Below are 22839 nucleotides of genomic sequence, written 5' to 3' on the forward strand. Positions count from 1 at the left end.
CCACTAGCATCTGATTTTTTGGCAGCATTGTTAAAGGAAAGCTCCAAGCTCTCTTGCTGGCTGGTATTATTCTATCAGGTAGCATACTGTCGACATGTTTCTTTGGTACATTGTGCTGGGTATGTGGGATCGTGTATGGTCATTGACTGATGATTGTACCTTCTGCCTCGGTATTAATGGTATCTGATGCTCCACTATAGTCATGTGAGTCACACGATCACCTCGTAAATGGAACATTTTGCTATAGGTGATGCACAATTCCTCAATAGATTGTTTCTCTTCTTTGCTCAAATGGTCTACTCACAAGTTATCTAGCAAAAGGCTCTTTCTAGATTTAATTACAGCATTTGGTTCATTTCTTTGGTTCTCTTCTTACATAAGTGATTTTACACATGTCTGGTGGAAGCACAGGCTCTGCAAGTACCTTGGGTGTTGGTATTTGCAATTCTTCCTCATGAGTATTTATCATGCTGGTAATATATGTTCCACCACCCGCTGTGACTATTGCATCTGGGATGAATACACCTTGTCAGATTTCTTGTCTAGGAATTACAGTTTGTCCTGTTAACTCTTGTTAGTCATACTTTCACAAAAAAATATTCTTGTAGTCCTATCAAAGTTTCTGTTTTAACCTCTTGTTGCCTATGTGGCTGGAATCTTGCCTATCGACTACTGTTTGTCCTCTACATTCTGTTGATGCTTTGTTCTGGGAAAATTCTTTCCCACAATTCTCTTTTCTTTGCTATGCTGATTGCACCTGACAGGTAAAGTGCAGCTCTTGATAACACCTGGGGCGGTTGCCTTGGTCTGGGACCCTTATGCATAGCTCTGTTTGAGTTTACTTGGCTTGGTACATCTCACGCCAGTGTGTGTGCAGCTGCCGGTGTTGAGTTATTGCTTTTGAGTTTGCATGCGTCTGAGGTCTCATAATTCTTTGAGATGCCATTTTACTGGATCTCAACTCTTGGTTCCCATCTTGTATCATGCATATCTTCTGTTTGCGCTTGTGTGTGTCACCATTCTCAATTTGGCTACTGTTGCACATTTGTCTGCCTCTTGCAACTTGACCTACTCGTCCCATATTTGAAGTCTTCCACATGCTTATTCAATAATTAAGTGGTACTGGTCTAGGAAGTCTCATCATAATAAACCATCAAAGGGTAAGTCTATACTTTCCCGTATTAACCAAAAATTCTTCACACATTCCATTCCCTGCAGCTTGTACAAGACTATCTTCACTCTACCTTTAGTTTGGACCTCCTCATTTGCAATACTGTCAATGGTGTCAGCTCTCCTAGAATCCCAATGTTTCCCTAGCTTCAATCCACTCTCACTTACATGAATTGGTGCATTGTAATTGAATAAAATCATTCTCACTGGTGCAGTCCGCAGTATGTGTAAAGCTGGACACAGCCTAAATTTGACTTGCATTCATTTCCCAGAGCATTCCTCTTATGGATATTTAACCCTCTGCTTTCCAACCAGTTTCTAGTATAGTGCCCTCAGCGATTACGTTTTAAGCATGTTCCTGATTTTACTTGTGTACATGCGTACATATATCCCATTAGGTTGCACTGACTGCACCTCACTGGAAGTGGACATTGTGATCTGAGGCTATTCCCTCTGAAGTGATGAACATTGATCTCTGTTGTAGGCAATTTTCTTGGTGGAAGTACTTGTGTATAATTAATTTTTCATACTTGACACCTGCTTATGCAGTTGCATGCCGAGTGACTTTCTCACAATTAAAATACTTTGCACTCGATCCATGGCCTCACCACGTCTTGCCTTGGATTGACAGATCCCTTAAACTCCTTTTGATTAGAGCTTATGGCAGTCCCTTCAGTTGAAGCAAAATCAATAGCTTCAGATAATTTTAGACATTGTCTTTGTGTTCTAGCGATCATCTTTATTTAGTCCTCATAAAGTCCCTGAATGTAAACAGCGCACCTGAGTTTTCTGATTAATGCGTTACTTCCAGGAACATCCTCCTCATTCATTACTTGTTTCACTACTTCCATGAAGTGGAATTGCGTTGTGTCTATTCTTGTACCCCATTGAGCCACACTCTCATCTTCTGCTTGCCCACTGCCAAACAATTTTAAAGCATAATTATCTAACATTCGCTTATTCTCACAGTTTTCAATCAAAATCACATGCGCTGTGGACCAGGTTTCCATATTATAATGGACTAGTAGTTTGCTATGAGCTGACACTCTGATTTGTCCTATTATAAATTCTAAAAATACTTTCTTAGAGCTACGATCTACCAGTTCATAAGCATTGTTACAATTATTTATAAATTCAGATAACTGCTCTTGATCACAATGAGCCTTTTGTAGTGCTAATTCAGTTGCTTTGCTGTAGCTTAAAAATTGTCGATTCCCAGGTTATGAATCCACACTGTCAGGCTCAGTGGGTGTACTCATGGTCAGTAACCTTACCTCTTGGTCACCGTTACATGGCTGCGGTGGTGGCATTGGTGGCAGCCCTCTGGCCTGCCTTTCTTTTCACGGTTACACAGCTGTGGCGGTAGTGGTGGTGGTTGCTGCCCTCAGTCTTGAAACTGTTCACTTGACATGTTACCTGTCCATGTTTAATGAAAACTGTTGAGATGGAGTAAGGAGGACACACAAAAGTTTGACAAGGGCTTACCTTCATTGATGCAATTGATGAAACACTATCACATGGGCAGCTTGCAGGACTTCAGTTGCATAGCACCTACAGGCTAGAAGGATGTTCATAAACACATAACCTGATGTAATTCTCAAAGAAGCTTGAGGGCAATGAAACTCAGAGTAGCTTAGTTTCAATGGAAGTATATTCTCAGAACTACTGAATGGAGTTACTCTAACTCAGTTAACCCTGTCACTGTCTTTGGCTTAGGTAGCTCTGCTAGTCAGCTGCCATCAACCTCGCAAATACGTCTGTCTTCTCAGTAATGATATTTTGTCAACATTCTCCCACTATCGTAAATCCACACCCTGGCACTGACCAACACGGGTAGCATTTCAGCATTTCAGACAACTATCAAACTGTGTTCTTTGTTACTAGGGACGGATCCTCCCTGTATAGCAGTTGCCACATTCTCTTATGTATGTAGCAGTCACTTGCCTGAATCTTACCATATTTGGGGCAGATCAAGAGGTGCATCCTCCTCTGTGATGAGGATTGTTACGGGACTGGAGTCACATGCTCGGTGGACACTGCCATTGTCGTGTGTGTACTCTGCAGATTGTTCGACAACAGGCTGATGCTGTTTGAGTAAATGATTACGCAGGTGCATTCACTTCTTCCCGAAGACAGGTCCTTGCTAGAATACCGGTTCCATATCTCACTATCAGATTCTGCAACAACAAGCAAAAATTTTGATACAACCACTAAAAGATAATGGGGAAACAATATGAACAGCACCTTTAAATTGTACTCAAAACAATATGATCCAGATTTTTGAAGTGGATTGACTGTATCAGATCCCAGTTATATTCAACAGAAATGATACCAGTTGTTGTATATATGTATATATAGGTGTGAAGTGCATGGATTTTTTGCTTAACTAATTTAGTGATACCTTTTACACTAGTCTACCAAAGATGAACACAGTAATGTCAGTTTATCTCACTCAAAGCATTTGAAATTGCTGAGCACAAAGAAGCACGTCTTCCATATGAGGTGGCAAAAAGTGCTCCATTGAATGAATAGTAACATTGAAGTATAAGATGAAAACCTCTTTTTATTAGATAAGAATTTTGTATCTATTGGCTTATATTTCCTTTTTCTCTTCTCCTTAAAGCATATAATATAGTTTTTTCTCCCATTAAGTGTCTTCAAATGACTAACTTTTGATATTGATATTTCAGTTGCCCTGATACTGTCTTTTCATCACTTCATTGTCTTGATTTATATGCGCACATTGGTTTGAATAATATCATTCAAATTTTTGGTGGGGAAAAATGAAGATGACTGTTCAGAAAGTGAATTTTGAGGCTTGTTAAAAAGACTAACTTGTCTTACTTTTACAGCATGTTAGCTACAATAGAAACTTAATGGGGTCTTTTTTGCTGCCTAAGAACTTAATAATACTATCCCTGAATCGTACCCAAGCTTCCCTGTCACTCAGTCATTTTTTAGTCGAAGTTGGACTGGAACATCATTTTTGAATATTGGGTTCAACAAATGACTATTTTTTTTTTGTTTCACATGTGATATACAGGGTGAGTCAGCTGCTGCTTCCAATTAGTTTTATGCAATGCACACTGTTGTATTGGGAACAGTTTGCAGACAGGTGACAGCCACATAATCAGTATTAGTTCCCTCTCAGCACTTTGGGCGACTGTTAGCAACCAGAATCATCTGTAAAAAATAAAAGTGAGCATTGACCACAAGTTACATGGTATTTTTGAACCAAGATATACCTTACTTCTGCCATACTTAATCCAAGTGTTTCCCATCTTACTTTGTGTAATTACCAGTGTAGTCATACAGGTTTTGGATGTCTGTGTAAATTTATTCAATTTATAGTACTTAACCTTTCATATATATTTCAGGGGTTATTTACCTGAAAGTTGTTACTTCCATGCTTCCCATTTTAACATCTCCAGTTAATTTTGTTGTTTCCTGTGATGACACACACTTCATAAGACAACGTGTCTGAACCATTTACAAAAGATTAAGTGCTGTAAATGGAATAAACTTATAGAGATGTCAAAAACTTCTATGATTACATTGCTAATTACACAAAGCAGGTTGGGAGACACTTCATCAGTATGGCAGAAGTAAGGCATGTCTTGGGTCAAAAACACCATATAACTCATGGCCAATCCTCACTTGTATTTTTTATAGTATGAGTCTATTTGCTAACAGTCACCCAAATCTCTGAGAGGGAACTTACATTGTTACGGGTCTGTTACCTGTCTGGATCCCATTCCTGATACAGACATAGTGCAGGTTGTGTAAAATGAACCAATAGGGCTAGCTGAATTACCCTGTATAAGGAAAGTTCTCACAGATATACTTTAAACACTCCTAATATTTGAATAAGACTTTCACAAGCTGTCTTATTAGGTCCAACTTATTGAGTACAGATGTCAGCACAATTTTTTTTTTTTTTTTTTTTTTTTCAGATCCATAAGTTTCATACACAGAACATTCTTCTCTCCAGTTTTTAAAAATTTTCTTGCTCTCCTATCATATGCACATGAGAAACAAAAACTTGAAATAGTATGTGCAATGTGATCAACTGGAGTTGTAAAAACATATTTTTAAATGTTAAACATTAACTGTAAAAAATGTCTTGCTGTATTTTTGTTATTGTGTTATGATTCAACACACTGAAAACACCAAGAGAAACCATTTCTGTTACAAAAGTTTTTTTCATAATTGGCATGTGTTACCAGTACATTAGAGAGAGAGAGAGAGAGAGAGAGAGAGAGAGAGAGAGAGAGAGTGCATATTGTAACTAACATTTATATGTGCTTATTTTCTTTAGAGCTGAAGGAGACTGTGAGCCGCATGGGAGCCGACTTAAAACAAATGTTGCTAGACTCTGTTCGCAGTACATGGAATACTGTCTACCAACTGGCAATGTTTCACAAAAATGATGACAAAGCCCTGGAGCAGGAGATGAATAAAGTAATTTTCAGTTTTTTTTTGTAGTGGTAGGAAAATTATTTGTTAGATATAGTGTTTCTCAATAAAATAATGATATCTTGTTTTATTATACAGGGCAGTGATAACTTTCTGTTGTTCTTGATTGTCTTTAGCCTCCTTGAATCAACCTTTCAACATTGCTAATCTTGTTTCCCTATGTTTCTCATTTTTGAAACACTGGCATACTGTTTTATACATATGTTTTCATATTTCTTCCATTTCTCCCTTTATTTCACTCTTTTTGTTGCATCAAAAATGGTATCATTCAGAACAAATCCATCACTTAGCAGCAGTGCATGCACTGTTATGAAACCTATCGGCAGATAAAAACTGTGTACTGGACTGGATCTCAAACTAGGAATCTTGCCTTCAGAGCCAGCACTCTTCTAATGAGTTATCCAGACCTAAGTCTGTTCTTTCATCTTAGCTGTGAGCTATGAGTTGCTAGCTTAATAGGTATGAGCATTATCTGCATGTGTCAGGATTATGAGTTTGAATCGTGGTCCGCTACCCAGTTTAAATGTGCCAGGAAGTTTCCAACAGTTATCATTCTTGTATGATTGCCTTTTTAGGTTTATAACCTCCCTGCAATTGTACTCCAATTGTTCACTGTTCAGTACATAGAGGTGACAAAAGTCATGGGATACCTCTTAATATTGTATTGGACCTCCTTTTGCCCAGTGTAGTGCAGCAACTTGATGTGGCCTGGACCCAACAAGTCGTTGGAAGTCCCTTGCAGAAACATCGAGCCATGCTGCCTCTGTACCTGTCCATAATTGCAAAAGTGTTGCTGGTCCAGAATTTTGTGCACAAACTGTCATTTTGATTATCTCATAAATGTTTCATATGATCCATGTCCAGTTGTCTGGGTTGCCAAAATCATTCGCTCGAATTGTCCAGAATGTTCGTTAAACTAATCGCAAACAGTTGTGGGCCAGTGATGGGGCGCATTGTCATTCACCAAAATTCAATCATTGTCTGAGAACATGATGGCTGGTATGACACTGATGATGAAACTCAATGTGTGAATGCTCTTAAACGTCAAAAGGTTATGACAGTGTGACTCTTGTGTGTGACGTTTCAAAAACAGACTTCAGAATGAGTGTTTGTCTGATAACTCAGATTCTGAATATACCCAAAACCATTGTCCACTAAATCGTGACTGAACAATTGCAGACAAAGAAAGTGTGCACAAAATTCGTTCCAGAATCACCTTCTCTGTGCTCATTTGTGAAAAACTTGGGGAATTGGATAGAAATTACAGTACATTTTTGATCGATGTTGATAACAGCAGGTGATTCATGGTTTTGAAATATTACTATGAGTCAGAGGCACAGCTCTGAGTGTCATATGGCACAGTTCCCATGCCTCAAAAGGCAACAACGAGCAGATCTAAAGTGAAGAAAATACTCATTGTTATTTCCAGTTGCCTGACACCTTTGTGGTGAATGTGGAAAATAGATTTGACCTGTTGCTTCAGTTAGAAGCTGGTGAGCCTCAAGCATTTGCAGGTGTTGACAAGTTACAAGAAACTTTCAGCAGATATTGAAAACTAAGAATGTAGGGAAATCAGGAAAGAGTAAGAAAGTGTTGTTGTTAGGTAGTTCCCTTGGAAGAGGTGTTGGCCAACTTTTGCAGGGTGAACTTAGGATCAGAATACCAGGTCACCAATTTTTTTTTTTTAAGTGTAATGCTGGTCTGGAGCAGATGACATAGGATTTAGGATCACTTTGCAAAGATTTCACTAAGGAAGACACTGTGGTTATAGTGGGTGGGCCAGGTAATAGTATTGACAGAGATCCCGGGTACCGTAGAGTGTGTGACCTGGCAAAGATTGCATCAGTATCGAAGCATACTAGTGTTGAGTTTGTATCTGTTCTTGGGCATCATGACCGACCTCATTTGATCCTCTTTTGTCAAGAGAGTTAATTTGGGGTTGGAACGGCTGCTTATGTCAGGTGTAGATTCACACATTGGTGCGGTTCCTGTTGATTCTCTCAATAGTTGGGATTATACTAGGCATGGCCTTCACCTCAACAGGAAAGGGAAGGGTAAACTGGCTGGGAAAATAGCAGGAAAGTTAAATGGGGGAGGCACTGTCACGAGTGATAAACTACCAGTGGTTATAGGCTTCAGAAAAGACCCTTTTTTAGTGTAGGGAGGACAGAAAGAAACCAAGTCTTAAGAGAGATTGTATTTGACAATTTAGAGAGATACTGAGATAATTTGTAATGTATTCAACACTTCTACCATTGTATTCACACAATGAGTAGAAATGAACAAAACTCTTGTCTGCCCTTCCATCAAAAGTTCACCATGTATTGTGAATACCAAACAATAGTTTTTAATTTAGGAGTAAAGGAAACAATTCATAAGTAACAGAAGCAGTGACTTGTTGATTATCAAACATGTTTCACCAGCTGAATACACAATACTGGGATGCAGTTGGGCAGATTGACTGGGGGTGAGACGTTGTGCATAGTGCTGTGGGATGTTGGTTCTACTTCAGATTTGTGTTGCAGGGCAGTGCATTTCCAGACTCAAAAGAGCGTCAGCCAGCAGACTAATACAGTGCATCCAAAATCTCTCCGTAGCAGCAAGCTCCGTGTGTCTTGGCTTGCGGGGCATGTGAGGTTGGCAGCACATTCATGTCACTGTATAAGCTATATGGCGGGATTCACTACTAATGGCTGCACTCACTTTGGGAGATTATTACAGTTAAAACAATGAAAGTATTGAAATAAATTAATTATAACTAAATACACTGTACTTACCAATATGACAGAAGTTGCTGGCAATGTTTCCTCTTTCTTGAAGCCATAGTTCAACACATTTACATTTATTTGTAAACTCCTTTACCAATGTTTTATGTGTAATCAAATTCAGATAATCAATTATTGCTGTCTTCAGTTCATGTATTGGCATTGTTACTTTCACATACAAATGGTTTTAGCCACACCCCAACAGAAAGATTTCATCTAAAAGCCAAAGGGACTGATGTGCTGTATGAGCAGAGTAGCATTGTCTTGTTGGAAAATGAATGAATGAATGAATGAATGAATGAATGATTTCATTTTCTTTCAGCAGGGCAATAAATGGATAAATTATATGGGCACAATATACATAGAAAATAATGGTAGTCCTGAAAAAGGTCGGCTCTATAATTCCCACTCATGTTATGGCAACCCACACTGCACTTTCATCTGTATGCAATGGTGTTCCTTTTAAGGCATGCGGATTTTCTATCTAAAACACCAACTCCCATGTCAGTTAACAGATCACTGAAACCATTCACAACATGCTTTTCGCTTCATATGGTCTATACAATGCAGTTGTTGTACAGCATTAATTTTGTGTGGGTACATCCCCAGTTCTTTGGTTACGCCCTTCTGTGTTGTCGTACGAGAGATGGTTGCCTCTTGCTATAATCTCCGGACTGATTTTGTTGGACTCCACAACATGATGTCCAAAATGTCGTCAAGCTTCCGTTCTGTTAAAATTGTGGGCCTACCACTTTGTGGTGCATCTTGAACAGAACCTGTCATCTGAAGTTTGCAAATTGAATCACGTACAGTGTCATGATGTGGACACCTCAAAGCAGGAAAAGGCAATCCAAATTGCCGTCTCATGTGCTCCATAAAATTTGTTCGTGCACAGAAAACCTCTTCCACTAAAAACGCTCTCTCTGCAACAGGAAGCATTCTCACTAGGAGTCAGCTTATACAAGAACTACGCAATAACGCAACTAACAACTACAGCACACACATGCCGCTCCCACCCTACCACAGCAGGCCCTCGGAACTTGTGCAAGTGAGACTTGAACGTGCCGCCAACCTTATGTGCCCTGCAAGGCGAGACATGCGAGGCTTGCCCCTATGGAGAGTCTTTGCAGATGCATGGTACAACTGATCAAATCAGTAAGTTAAAACTATGTACTCAACAGGGGTAAAATGTGATTGAATGTATAACATGCAGTTCTCTTCTGATTGAATTCTGTTACAAGATCACCGGCTGATTTGTGTCTCCGTTAACAGAATATTTCAAGTTGTCCTGCAATATCTGTGCAGTATGTACTCCCCACTAAAGAATAAGAAACTGCATACTGAAGTAGGTATTTACTGTGTTGTCAGTCACTATATTTGTGTAATACGTGTATACACTAAGTTTATTTGGTGCTGAAATTTTTGCTGACACTTTTTATAGGTCTTAGAAGAGGAGATGAAGAAAAAGGAGACTGAAGCTTCACAGGCAGCTGATGCGGAGGCAGCAAATTTATGCATTGGCCGGCTGAATGATGGGAGAAGAGTTGACTATGTGCTGCAGGAGGCACCTTTTGAGAGTATCAATGAATATATTTTTGCTATGGGCAGCCATGTTTGCTATTGGTAAGCTCTCTTTATATCTTTCGTCCTAAATTATTTTGTTGTATCCCATGTTATACTGACAAAAAGAGCCTATAAAAGCCAGTCCACAAATTTTGCACTGACCATGTTTTACAAAATAAAATATTACATCTTAAAGTTTTTTCCACATAATCTCCCAATAAATTGACACATTTCACCCACCTCACTTACTTATTTAATTAATACATGAGCATTCAAAGGTACTTCTCATTTTTCCGTGGTTGTTTGTGTCAATTTGACGCCAAAATTCGTTTATGGGAATGTATTGGCCGTCTAAGTACACTGAACAAAAAATTAGTCACCTTCAGGTTACACCACACTAATACTGTAAAACACCACCACTAGCCTTCATAATGGACTCAGTTTGATGAGGAAGAGCATCCACAAGCATCTTCAGGTGTACCATATCTAGCTAAAGTGAGTCATTGATGATTAGATTCAGTAAAGTACCAAATTGCGGGTATGTTGATTACTACTTTTCACCTGCTGTTCCAAATAGCCCCAGACATGTTCTGTGGTGTCACAACTGGGTCATTAAGTGGGCGGACAGTGTGACAGGGTGCTTGGATGGTCGTCAGACAAGGAATGCATGAATGCAACTTTGAGAATGCTGCTGTTGTCATGTTGGAAGAGTATGTCAAACAATGAAAAATCCAGGATGGAATGTAACGATATTAGAGCAGGAAAGTTACTGCTCACCAAATAGTGGAGATGCTGAGTAGTGATAGGCACAACAAAAAGATTCACACAAATATAGCTTTCGGCCATTAAGGCCTTTGTCAGCAATAGACACACATAACCCCCCCCCCCCCCCCCCCCCACACACACACACACACACGAGCGCGTGTGCAAATGCAAACTCAAACACAACTTGCACACATGTCTGCAGTCTCAGACATCTGAAACCACACTGCGAGCAGCAGCACCAGTGCATGGTGGGAGTGGCGACTGGGTGGGGGTAAGGAGGAGGCTGGGGAGGGGAGAGGGAGGGATGGTATGGTGGGGGTGGTAGACAGTGAAGTGCTGCAGTTTAGATGGAGGGCAGGAGAGAAGTTGGGGAGAGGGGGGGGGGGGTTAAGTAGCAGATAGGAGAGTAATAAAAAGAAATTAGAAGACTGGGTGTCGTGGTGAAATGACGGCTGTGTAGTCCTGGAATGGGAACAGGCAGGTGGCTGTATGGGTGGGGACAGTGACTAATGAAGGTTGAGGCCGGGAGGGTTACGGGAATGTAGGATGTATTGCAGGGAAAGGGAAAGATCCCACCTGCTCAATTAAGAAAAGTTGGTGTTGTTGGGAAGGATCCATATGGCACAGGCTGTGAAGCAGTCATTGAGATGAGGGATATCATGTTTGGCAGTGAGTTAAGCAACGGGTTGGTCCACTTAGTTTTTAGCCACAGTTTGTCGGTGGCCATTCGTGTGGACAACTAGCTTGTTGGTTGTCATGCCTACATAGAATGCAGCACAGTGGTTGCAGCTTAGCTTGTAAATCACATGACTGGTTTCACAGATAGCCCTTCCTTTGATGGGATAGGTGATGTTAGTGACTGGACTGGAGTAGGTGGTAGGAGGATGTATGGGACAGGTCTTGCATCTAGGTCTATTACAGGGGTATGATACATGAGGTAAGGGATTGGGAGCAGGGGTTGTGTAAGGGTGGACAAATATATTGTGAGGTTTGGTGGACGGCTTAATGCAACTGTAGGAGAGGTGGGAAGGATAGTGGGCAGGACATTTCTAATTTCAGAGCACGAGGAGAGGTAATTGAAACCCTAGCGGAGAACGTAAATCAGCTACTCCAGTCCTGGACAGTACTGAATTATGAGGGGAATGCTCCTCTGTGGTAGGACTGTTGGACTTTGGGAGGTGGTGGGAGACTGGAAAGATAGGCATGGGAGATTTGTTTTTGTACAAGATTGGGAGGATAATTACAGTCATTGAAGGCTTCAGTGAGACCCTCGGTATATTTTGAGAGGGACTGCTCATCACTGCAGATGTGACGACCATGGGTGGTTAGGCTGTACGGAAGGGACTTCTTGGTATGGAATGGGTGGCAGGTGTCGAAGTGGAGGTACTGCTGGTGGTTAGTAGGTTTGCTATGGACGGACGTACTGATAAAGCCATGTCTGAGGTGGAGGTCAACATCTAGGAAGGTGGCTTGTAGGGTTAAGTAGACCAGGTGAAACAAATGAGGGAGAAGTTGTTGAGATTCTGGAAGAATGTGAATAGGGTGTCCTCACCTTCAATCCAGATAGCAAAGATGTCATCAGTGAATCTGAACCAGGTGAAGGGTTTAGGATTATGGGTTTTTAGGAAGGATTCCTCTAGATGGCCCATGAATAGTTTGGCATACGATGATGCCATGCGGGTGCCCAGAGCCGTACCCTAGATTTGTTTGGAGGTAATGCCTTCAAAGGAGAAATAATTGTGGGTGAGGATATAGTTGGTCATGGCAACTAGGAAGGAGGTTGTTGGTTTGGAATCCATAGGGTGTCTGGAAAGGTAGTGTTAGACAGCAGGAAGGCCATGGGCATTAGGAATGTTAGTGTACAGGGAGGTGGCATCAGTAGTGACAAGCAGGGCATTGTGTGGTAAAGGGATAGGAACTGTGGCGAGTCAGTGGAGGAAATGGTTGGTATCTTTTACATAGGAGGATAGTTTCCAGGCAATAGGTTGAAGGTGTTGGTCTATGAGAGCAGAGATTCTCTCAGTGGGGGCACAGTAACCAGCCAAACTGGGGCATCCTTGGTGGTTGGGTTTATGGACTTCAAGAACCATGTAGAAGTTGGGAGTGTGGGGAGTGGTAGGGGTAATTAGGGAGATGGATGATGGGGAGAGGTTCTGGGATGGGCCTAAGGATTTGAGTAGTAACATGCTGGAATGAGGTCACTGTGGTAAGGTTTGTAGGTGGAAGTATCCGTCAGCTGACAAAGTCCTTCTGCCACATAATCCATGCGGTTCAAAACAATGGTGGGGATTATAAAGCCGGGATCAGTTTTTACATGGTGGGCCACGGTTCTTTCTGCGTATGTAATGTTAGTTTGCATGTTGATGGATTTGGGGAATGATGGTGAGGCAAGGTTCGAGGTTAAGAAATTCTGGAAAGTTAACAGGGGATGGTGTGAAGGCAGTGGGATTGGATCACGGTTGGATAGTGGAGTGAACTGAGTTGGGCAAGGTTCAATATTGTTCTTTGGTTGAGTCAGATTAGTTGGGTTGGTGGTGAAAAAATGCTTCCACTGTAGGAACTGCGAGGAGGAGAGAAGGTCTTTAACTAGTCCAGCATTATTGAATTTGGGAGTGGGGCAAAAGGTGAGACATTTCGAAATGACTGACATTTCTGTGGGATTAAGGCTTCTGTATGAAAGGTTCATGACTGTGTTGCGGGTCTTGTTTAGGTTCTGGGTTCTGTGTGGTGGTGGGAGGGAGTTTTGGAGGGTGGGGTAAGTGTAGTAGGTCTGCAAGACAGGGTTTGTCAGCTATGAGGGGACATGGGGGAGGTTTGGAGGTTGTTGGAGAGGTGGTGGACAGTGGTACTCAGGGGTGTGAATAGGAAGTGAGCAGGATGGAGAACTTTTTGAGGTGGCATTGTGCATGTTGCTAAAGTTCCTGCAGGGTTCCAGGAATTTGGGATTACATAGCTGGAGAATTTTGCGGATGGAGAGAAGTACTGCAAGGAGGACTGGGCTTGGTTGCTATGGTTTTGCAGGACTATGTTGGTGAGGGCTAAGGATTGGCGGAATCTGAACAGGTGGAGATCATTGTGGAAGAAGGGGTGACAACAGGGATGGGTAATTTGATGGTAAGGCCATTAGGGGGGATTTCATGAGCCAAGCAACAATGCAGGGACTGGGATCTGGCTAGGGATAAGGAATCTTTTTCTATATTGACGCAGATGGAAGGAGCAAGGATCTGTGGTGGTGCAAAAAATGCAAAAAAAATTATGTAAAAAATAAAATTACATTTAAAAAATGATGCATAAATACACCCAAATATGTGTGAAAAAATATGAAAAGGGTAAAATGGATGCACAAGGGGAAAAAACAAGATGTAATCTGAGGAAGACGACAATAGTGGCAGGCGAAAACTCACTAAAATTGGCGAATTCACAAGGCTCAAAGTAGAGAATAACTAATAATTAATAAACGTATGTATATTACTGTGGGTAACAGGTTGGAGGTTGGATAAGTGTGAGGAAGGGGGACGGCAGATGTGACAGGATGAGGTGGATTTAGTGGGTGCGAACAGAGATAGAATGGAGAAAGTGTGTGTGTGTGTGTGTGTGTGTGTGTGTGTGTGTGTGTGTGTGTGTGTGTGTGTTGGGGTGGGGGGGTGGGGTGGGGTGGGGGGGTGGGGTGGGGTGGGGGGGTTCGTAATACAAGATTGTGTGGCACCGGAAAGGTGCAGGAGATAACATGCAAAAATAGGGGAACTGATGCATTAAAGTGATCAGTTTCAGAGTGTAGGAGTAATTATATCGGCGCGAGTAGTGTGGCACATAAGATGTTGCACCAACAATCAGTGTGGTATTGAGACTGTTGCACGCGACAGAGATGGTTGATACAGTGTGGCTCGTAAGTAGATCGTGCAGTGTGGTTCGTAAGGCAACAAGAGAAAAACAGAAAAGAAAAGAAGGAAGGATGCACATTGAGTATAACAATGCAAAAGAAAGTAGTAACAAAGGAAAACAGCACAGGATTAGGATCGAAGAAAAGCTGTCAGGCAAAAATTAAACAATGGAAAATCAAGGATGGAATGTAACAGTATTAAAGAAGGACAGTTGCTACTCACCATATAGTGGAGATGCTGAGTCACGATAGGCACAACAAAAAGATTCACACAGTTACAGCTTCCAGCCATTAAGGCCTTTGTCAGCAATAAACACACATACACACACGCACACACTCACTCACGCAAATGCAACTTTCACACACATCTGCAGTCTTACAGCTGAAACCATACTACTAGCAGCAGCTCCAGTGTATGATGGGAGTGGCGACTGGGTGGTGGTGGTGGTGGTGGTGGTGGTGGTGGTGGTGGTGTAAGGAGGAGGCTGGGGCAGGGAGGGGGAGGGATTGTAGGATGGGGGTGGTGGGCAGTGAAGTTCTGCAGTTTAGATGGAGGGCAGGAGAGAAGGTGGGGAGGGACACTAACCAAACGGCCTTGCTGTGCTGGTACTGCAAACGGCAAGACTGGGCCTTGCTGTTGGTGGGGAGGCCAGCTTGTCTCAGTGATACAGATAGCCATCCCGTAGGTGCAACCACAACGAAGGGGTATCTGTTGACAGATCAGACAAACGTGTGGTTCCTGAAGAGGGGCAGCAGCCTTTTCAGTGGTTGCAGGGGCAACAGTCTGGATGATCGACTGATCTTTCCTTGTAACACTAACCAAAATGGCCTTGCTGTGCTGGTACTGCGAACGGCAAGGGGAAACTATGGCCGTAATTTTTTCCCGAGGGCATGCAGCTTTACTGTATGGATAAATGATGATGGTGTCCTCTTGGGTAAAATATTACGGAGGTAAAATAGTCCCCCATTCAGATCTCCTGGCGGGGACTACTCAGGAGGACGTTGTTATCAGGAGAGAAAAAACCGGCGTTAAATGGATCGGAAGGGTGGAATGTCAGATCCCTTAATCGGGCAGGTAGGTTAGAAAATTTAAAAATGGAAGTGTATAGGTTAAAGTTAGATATAGTGGAAATTGGTGAAGTTTGGTGGAAGGAGGAACAAGACTTTTGGTCAGGTGAATACAGGGTTATAAATACAAAATCAAATAGGGGTAATGCAGGAGTAGGTTTAATAATGAATAAAAAAAAATATGAGTGCAGGTAAGCTACTATAAACAGCACAGTGAACGCATTAATCTGGCCAAGATAGATACGAAGCCCATGCCTACCACAATAATACAAGTTTATATGCCAACTAGCTCCACAGAGGATGAAGAGATTGATGAAATGTATTATGAGATAAAAGAATTTATTCAGATAGTGAAGGGAGACGAAAATTTAATAGTCATGGGTGCCTGGAACTCAATAGTAGGAAAGGATGGGAAGGAAACGTAGTAGGTGAATATGGAATTGGAGTAAGGAATGAAAGAGGAAGCTACCTGGCAGAATTTTGCACAGAGCATAACTCAATCATAGCTAACACTTGGTTCAAGAATCATAAAAGAAGGCTGTATACATGGAAGAGGCCTGGAGATGCTAGAACATTTCAGATAGAATGGTAAGACAGGGATTTAGGAAACAGGTTTTAATTGTAAGTCATTTCCAGGGGCAGATGTGGACTCTGACCGCAATCTATTGGTTATGAACTGTAGATTAAAACTGAAGAAATTGTAAAAAGATGGGAAATTGAGAAGATGGGACCTGGATAAACTGAAAGAACCAGAGATTGTAGAGAGCTTCAGGGAAAGCATTAGGGAACGATTGACAAGAATGGGGGAAAGAAATACAGTAGAAGAAGAATGGGTAGCTTTGAGAGATGAAATAGTGAAGGCAGCAGAGGATCAAGTAGGTAAAAAGGAGGTTAATAGAAATCCTTAGGTAATGGAAGAGATATTGAATTTCATTGATGAAAGAGAAAATACAAAAAATGCAGTAAATGAAGCAGGCAAAAAAATGAGATCGACAGGAAGTGCAAAATGGCTAAGCAGGAATGGCTAGGGGACAAATGTAAGGATGTAGAGGCACATATCACTAAGGGTAAGATAGATACTGCCTGCAGGAAAATTACAGAGACCTTTGGAGAAAAGAGGACGACTTGCATGAATATCAAGAGCACAGATGGAAACACAGTACTGAGCAAAGAAGGGAAAGCAGAAAGGTGAAAGGAGTAGATAGAGGGTCTATACAAGGGCGATGTTCTTGGGGACATTATTACAGAAACGGAAGAGAATGTAGATGAAGACAAAATGGGAGATGTGATACTGCGTGAAGAGTTTGACAGAGCACTGAAAGACCTAAGTCGAAAGAAGGCCCTAGGAGTAGACAACATCCCATTAGAACTAATGGCAGCCTTGGGAAAGCCAGGCCTAACAAAACTCTACCATTTAGTGAGCAAGATGTATGAGACAGATGAAATACCCTCAGACTTCAAGAAGAATATAATAATTCCAATCCCAATGAAAGCAGGTGTTGACAGATGTGAAGATTACCGAACTATCAGTTGAATAAGTCATAGCTGCAAAATACCAACGCGAATTCCTCACAGACGAATGGAAAAACTGTTAGAAGCCGACCTCGGGGAAGATCTATTTGGATTCCACAGAAATTATGGAACATGTGAGGCAGTACTGACCCTACGACTTATCTTAGAAAATAGATTAAGGAAAGACAAACCTACGTTTCTAGCATTTGTAGACTTAGAGAAAGCTTTTGACAATGTTGAGTGGAATACTCTCGTTAAAATTTTGAAGGTGGCAGGGGTAAAATACAGGGATTGAAAGCCTATTTACAATTTGTACAGAAACCAGATGGCAGTTACAAGAGTCGAGGGGCATGAAAGGGAAGCAGTGGTTTGGAAGGGAGTGAGGCAGGGTTGTAGCCTATCCCCAATATTATTCAATCTGTATATTGAGCAAGCAGTAAAGGAAACAAAAGAAAAATACAGAGTAGGTATTAAAATCCATGGAGAAGAAATAAAAACTTTGAGGTTCGCCGATGACATTGTAATTCTGTTAGAGACAGCAAAGGACTTGGAAGAGCAGTTGAATGGAATGGACAGTGTCTTGAAAGGAGGATGTAAGATAGACGTCAACAAAAGCAAAACAAGGATAGTGGAATGTAGTCGAATTAAATCGGGTGATGCTGGGGGAATTAGATTAGGTAATGAGACGCTTAAAGTAGTAAATGAGTTTTGCTATTTGGGGAGCAAAGTAACTGATGATGGTTGAAGTAGAAAGGATATAAAATGTAGACTGGCAATGGCAAGGAAAGCGTTTCTGAAGAAGAAAAATTTGTTAACATCGAGTATAGATTTAAATGTCAGGAAGTCGTTTCTGAAAGTATTTGTATGGAGTGTAGCCATGTATGGAAGTGAAACATGGATGATAAATAGTTTAGACAAGAAGTGAATAGAAGCTTTCGAAATGTGGTACTACAGAAGAATGCTGAAGTTTAGATGTGTAGATCACATAACTAATGAGGAGGTATTGAATAGAATTGGAAAGAAGGGAAATTTGTGGCACAACATGACTAGAAGAAGGGATCGGCTGGTAGCACATATTCTGAGGCATCAAGAGATCACAAAGTTAGTGTTGAAGGGCAGCGTGGAGGGTAAAAATCGTAGAGGGAGACCAAGGGATGAGTACACTAAACAGATTCAGAAGGATGTAGGTTGCAGTAGGTACTGGGAGATGAAGCAGCTTGCACAGGATAGAGTAGCATGGAGAGCTGCATCAAACCAGTCTCTGGACTGAAGATAACAACAACAACAACAACAACAACAACAACAAAAGACTGGGTGTGGCGGTGAAATGACGGCTGTGTACAAGCTAGCCACCTGTGGTCATCACATCTGCAGTGATGAGCAGTCCCTCTCAAAATATACCGAGGGTCTCACTGAAGCCTTCACTGACCTTAATTATCCTCCCAACCTTTTACAAAACAAATCTCCTGTGCCTTATCTTTCCAGTCTCCCAAAACCTCCCAAAGTCCCACAGTCCAGCCACAAAGGAGCATTCCCCTCATAACTCAGTATCATCCGGGACTGGAGCAACAGAATTACATTCTCCGCCAGGGTTTCAATTACCTCTCCTCGTGCCCTGAAATGAGAAATGTCCTGTCCACTACCCCTCGTGTAGTGGTATTCTGCTGTCAACCGAACCTACATGATATACTCGTCCATCCTTATATAACCCCTGCTCGCAATCCATTACCTCATAGCCCATCCGCCTGTAATAGACCTAGATGCAAGACCTGCCCCATACATCCTCCTACCACCACCTACTCCAGTCCAGTCACTAACATCAACTATCCCATCAAAGGCAGGGTTACCTGTGAAACCGGTCATTTGATTTAGAAGCTAAGTTGCAACCACTGTGCTGCATTCTATGTAGGAATGACAACCAACAAGCTATCTGTCCACATGAATGGCCACCGACAAACTGTGGCCAAAAAACAAGTGGACCACCCTGTTGCTGAACACACTGCCAAACATGATATCCCTCATCTCAATGACTGCTTCACAGCCTGTGCCATAGGGATCCTTTCCACCGTCATCAGCTTTTCTGAATTGCACAGGTGGGAACTTTCTCTACAATACATCCTACGTTCCAGTACCCTCCTGGCATCAACCTTCGTTACTCACTGTCCTCACCCATCCAGCCATCTGCCTATTCCCATTCCAGCACTACACAGCCGTCATTTCACTGCCACACTCAGTCTTTTAATTTATTTTTATTTTTCTTCTTTCCACTACTTACCCCCCCCCCCCCTTTCCCACTCCCTCCCCCCTTCTCTCATGCCCTCCGTCTAAACTGCAGCACTTCACTGTCTGCCACTCCCACCATACTATCCCTCCCCCTCCCCACCCCAGCCTCCTCCTTACCTCCATCCAGTCGCCACTCCCATCATGCACTGGTGCTGCTGCTCCTACACACACTTTGGTGGCTAATGGTACCAGTAGCACCCTCTTCTACACACACTTTGGTGGCTTGTTCAGTATCATGTAGATGTTAACATAGAATGTTGGAATAAGCATTCTGGTTTATGTTAATGGTAACCTAAATGAGTGTGTTCAACTCGTGCAAAACTCAGCGTGCCCTTTTCACACAATGTCCTGTGAACTGTGGGTGAAGGGCAATAAGCAGAGTCCATATTCCTAGATTTGCAGTAAGTACTCAACACTGTGCCCCACTGCAGACTGTTAACAATAGTATGAGTGTACAGAATAAGTATCCAGATATGTGAGTGGCTCAAAGGCTTCTTAAATAATAGAACACAGTACATTGTTCTTGATGGCTAGTTTTCATCAGAAATGAGGATATCGTCAGGAGTGTCCTACAGAAGTGTGACAGGACCACTCTTACTTTGCATATGCCAATCATCTGACAGACAGAGTGAGCAGCCATCTGCTGCTGTTTGCTGATGACGCAGTAGTGTACATGAAGGTGTCATCTTTGAGTGACTGTAGGAGAATATAAGATGACTTAGATGGAATTTCTAGTTGGCGTGATGAATGGCAGATGGGTGTAAATGTAGAAAAATGTAATGTAATGTGAGGGATTGGCAGAACTCTTTGTTGCCTCCTCTGCCTAGACTGGGCTGCATCTCCCGTGGCTGGGCTGTCCAGTTTGGTCCTCAACCTACCTGCTTTTTTACTCTTCTTGCCCCTTCCCCCTCTGGTGTGGTCTGTTAGACTTGTTCATCTTTTGTCTCTCTGCTTTTCTTGCCCTCAGATTCGGAGTAGAGTGCCTCTGGGAAGTGGCAGGGGATGGGGGATTGTATGTTCCCTCTTTGCACTCTGCTTTTAGAGGGTTCCAGCTGCTACCTAAATGAGGCACCTTGGTTGCCTTTCTTCCTCTGTCTCCAAGTCTTCTGTTTGTCCTTTACCTCAGCTTTGCTGACATTGGTAGGCCTTGGGGTTTTCTTCGCATGTGTTTTGTACAGTAGGTTATCTCTGATCTACATCATCATAGAAGTGTCTGTTCAGAGGAAAAAGGGACTAATGGCCTTGTTTTGGTCCCTTTAACCAACCAACCGTCCAGAGCCTGGTCGTCTTGCCACTGTACATTCTTGTGACCACTGCTGCCAGTAATTGTGTACAGTGGCCACATTCCTGCCAAGTGTTTCTGCAATATTGCAGGAGAAACATCCAGCTTTTTGTAATCCTGTTACATGACCACGTTCAAACTCGGTGAGGTTTTGATATTGGTATCTTTGTCACTCTTGACTAACATCAACTCACCACGTCCAATCTGAAAGGTAACTAATGCTCATAACCACAACAGCATGTATTTAAACCAAAACTGATTTGCATCCTCAAAGTGGCACCAATAGCACCATTTTTATGCAACTGGTGCAGAATTTGAATAGGCATCTTTCAGATGTAGAAACACACGTACCAACTTATGTTTATATCACACAACTCTTTCTTGGTGTTGCGATTTTTTCCCTCCCAGTATATTTAGCAGACAGCTACAAAGATGTGTCCCTTCAACATTAATGTTAAAGGATGAAAATAATAAGATGGCCTGTAGCAGTAGAAAAAAAATACGCAAATTTCAGCAGGAACATTTAACAAATTACAAAATTGTGAAGGTCCCCAAAGCTACTTCAGCTAAACAAATTACTAAATTGTGAAGATCCACAAAGCTACTTCAAATGAAGAGAGATACTTATATTAAGACACCAGCAGATGCAGTCCAGGAAGTCTACAAAGCTTTGAAAGAGCTCAAAAACTCTAAAGCAAGTGGAGATGTTCAAACATACTGAAAACCTGGAACAAAGAACTACTACCAGAACATTGGACTACCATTATAATCCATCCACAAAAAGAGACAAGTCAAATCCAGACAACTATAGAGGAATTTCTTTTGTGGATATCACATATAAAGTCAAGATTTGTATACAGTTATTGTAAAGTTCAACTTGAACTGGAACTAACCCTTTGAGAATATCACGGATTTAGGCCCTGGAGAAGCTGCCCAGAACAGATAATCGCTTTGAAATTAGTAATGGGTTACCAAAGAAGGAGAAAAGAACAAAAAGTCATAACTTTTGTAGATCACAAAAAAGAGCTTACAGTTGTATCCACAGATCTTCAGTGATGGAGAGACTAATGAATTTCGGTCTGTAATTAAAATCAATAAAAATGATAATTCCAACAAATACCAGATGTAAAGTAAAGTTCAGAGGAGAAATATCTGAGGCATTTAAGATTAAAACAGGATTAAGACAGGAAGATGATTTACTGTCATTACTTTTCAACTGTGCTGTGGTACAAGAAAAATCCTAAAAAAATAACTGGACCAATTAACATAAAATGAACTTGAATTGCTTGGGATTCACAGATGACTTAGCATTATTTACTGATAACATTCATGAAGCTAGAAATCAAATACCATGCCTACATAGCACAAAAAATGGGACTCCAGATATGATTTGAAAAGACTGAGATGATGGTAGTAGATCCACTTGTAATCAACCACATCACAGTAAATAACTGGAAAGTAAAATTGGTGAAATAGTTTATACATCTAGGAGAAATTACAACATACATCTTGGATGAGAAATCTGCATGGCAAGAAAGAATTACCAAAATGATAAAAGCTAAAAAATTAACTTAGTCTTTGTCCAATAAAAATATCTATTAATCAAAACTAAATTAAAAAGATAGTTTATTACTCACCATATAGTGGAGTTGTTTAGTTGCAGACAGGTACAACAAAAAGATGACTAAACATGTAAGCTTTCGACCATAAGGCCTTCTTCCAAAATAGACAACATATACACACAAATTCATGTAAACGCAGCTCACATACATGACCACTGTTGGTGGCTTCCAGGGTCAGACCCAATCGCCCTGACAGCCAGAGACAGTAGTCATATGTATGTGAACTGCATTTGCATGAATGGCTTATATATATTATCTGTTTCAAAAGAAAGACTTACCACCAAAAGCTGACTTGTTTAGTAGTCTTTTTGTTGTGCTTTTCTGTGACTCATCATCTCTGCTGCATGGCGAATAGCAGTCTGTCCTTTTGATAATACTGTCACTATTCCATCCTGGACTTCTCGTTGTTCGAAAACTAAACTAAAACATTACAAGACGGCTGTTCAACTAGAG

General features: G+C 41.5%; 1 protein-coding gene across 1 annotated transcript in view; it reads left to right on the forward strand.

Moving 5' to 3' along the window:
* Positions 1-22839, forward strand: part of LOC126480987 (phospholipase DDHD2) — a 194677-nt gene that overhangs the window by 164149 nt on the left and 7689 nt on the right. The window contains exons 11-12 of the mRNA XM_050104426.1: positions 5489-5631; positions 9853-10034. Coding sequence (XP_049960383.1) covers positions 5489-5631; positions 9853-10034 — 325 coding nt within the window. The remainder of the gene's footprint in view (positions 1-5488; positions 5632-9852; positions 10035-22839) is intronic.

This window comes from Schistocerca serialis, chromosome 5, assembly GCF_023864345.2.
Source record: "Schistocerca serialis cubense isolate TAMUIC-IGC-003099 chromosome 5, iqSchSeri2.2, whole genome shotgun sequence".
Classification (NCBI taxonomy): Eukaryota; Metazoa; Arthropoda; class Insecta; order Orthoptera; family Acrididae; genus Schistocerca; species Schistocerca serialis.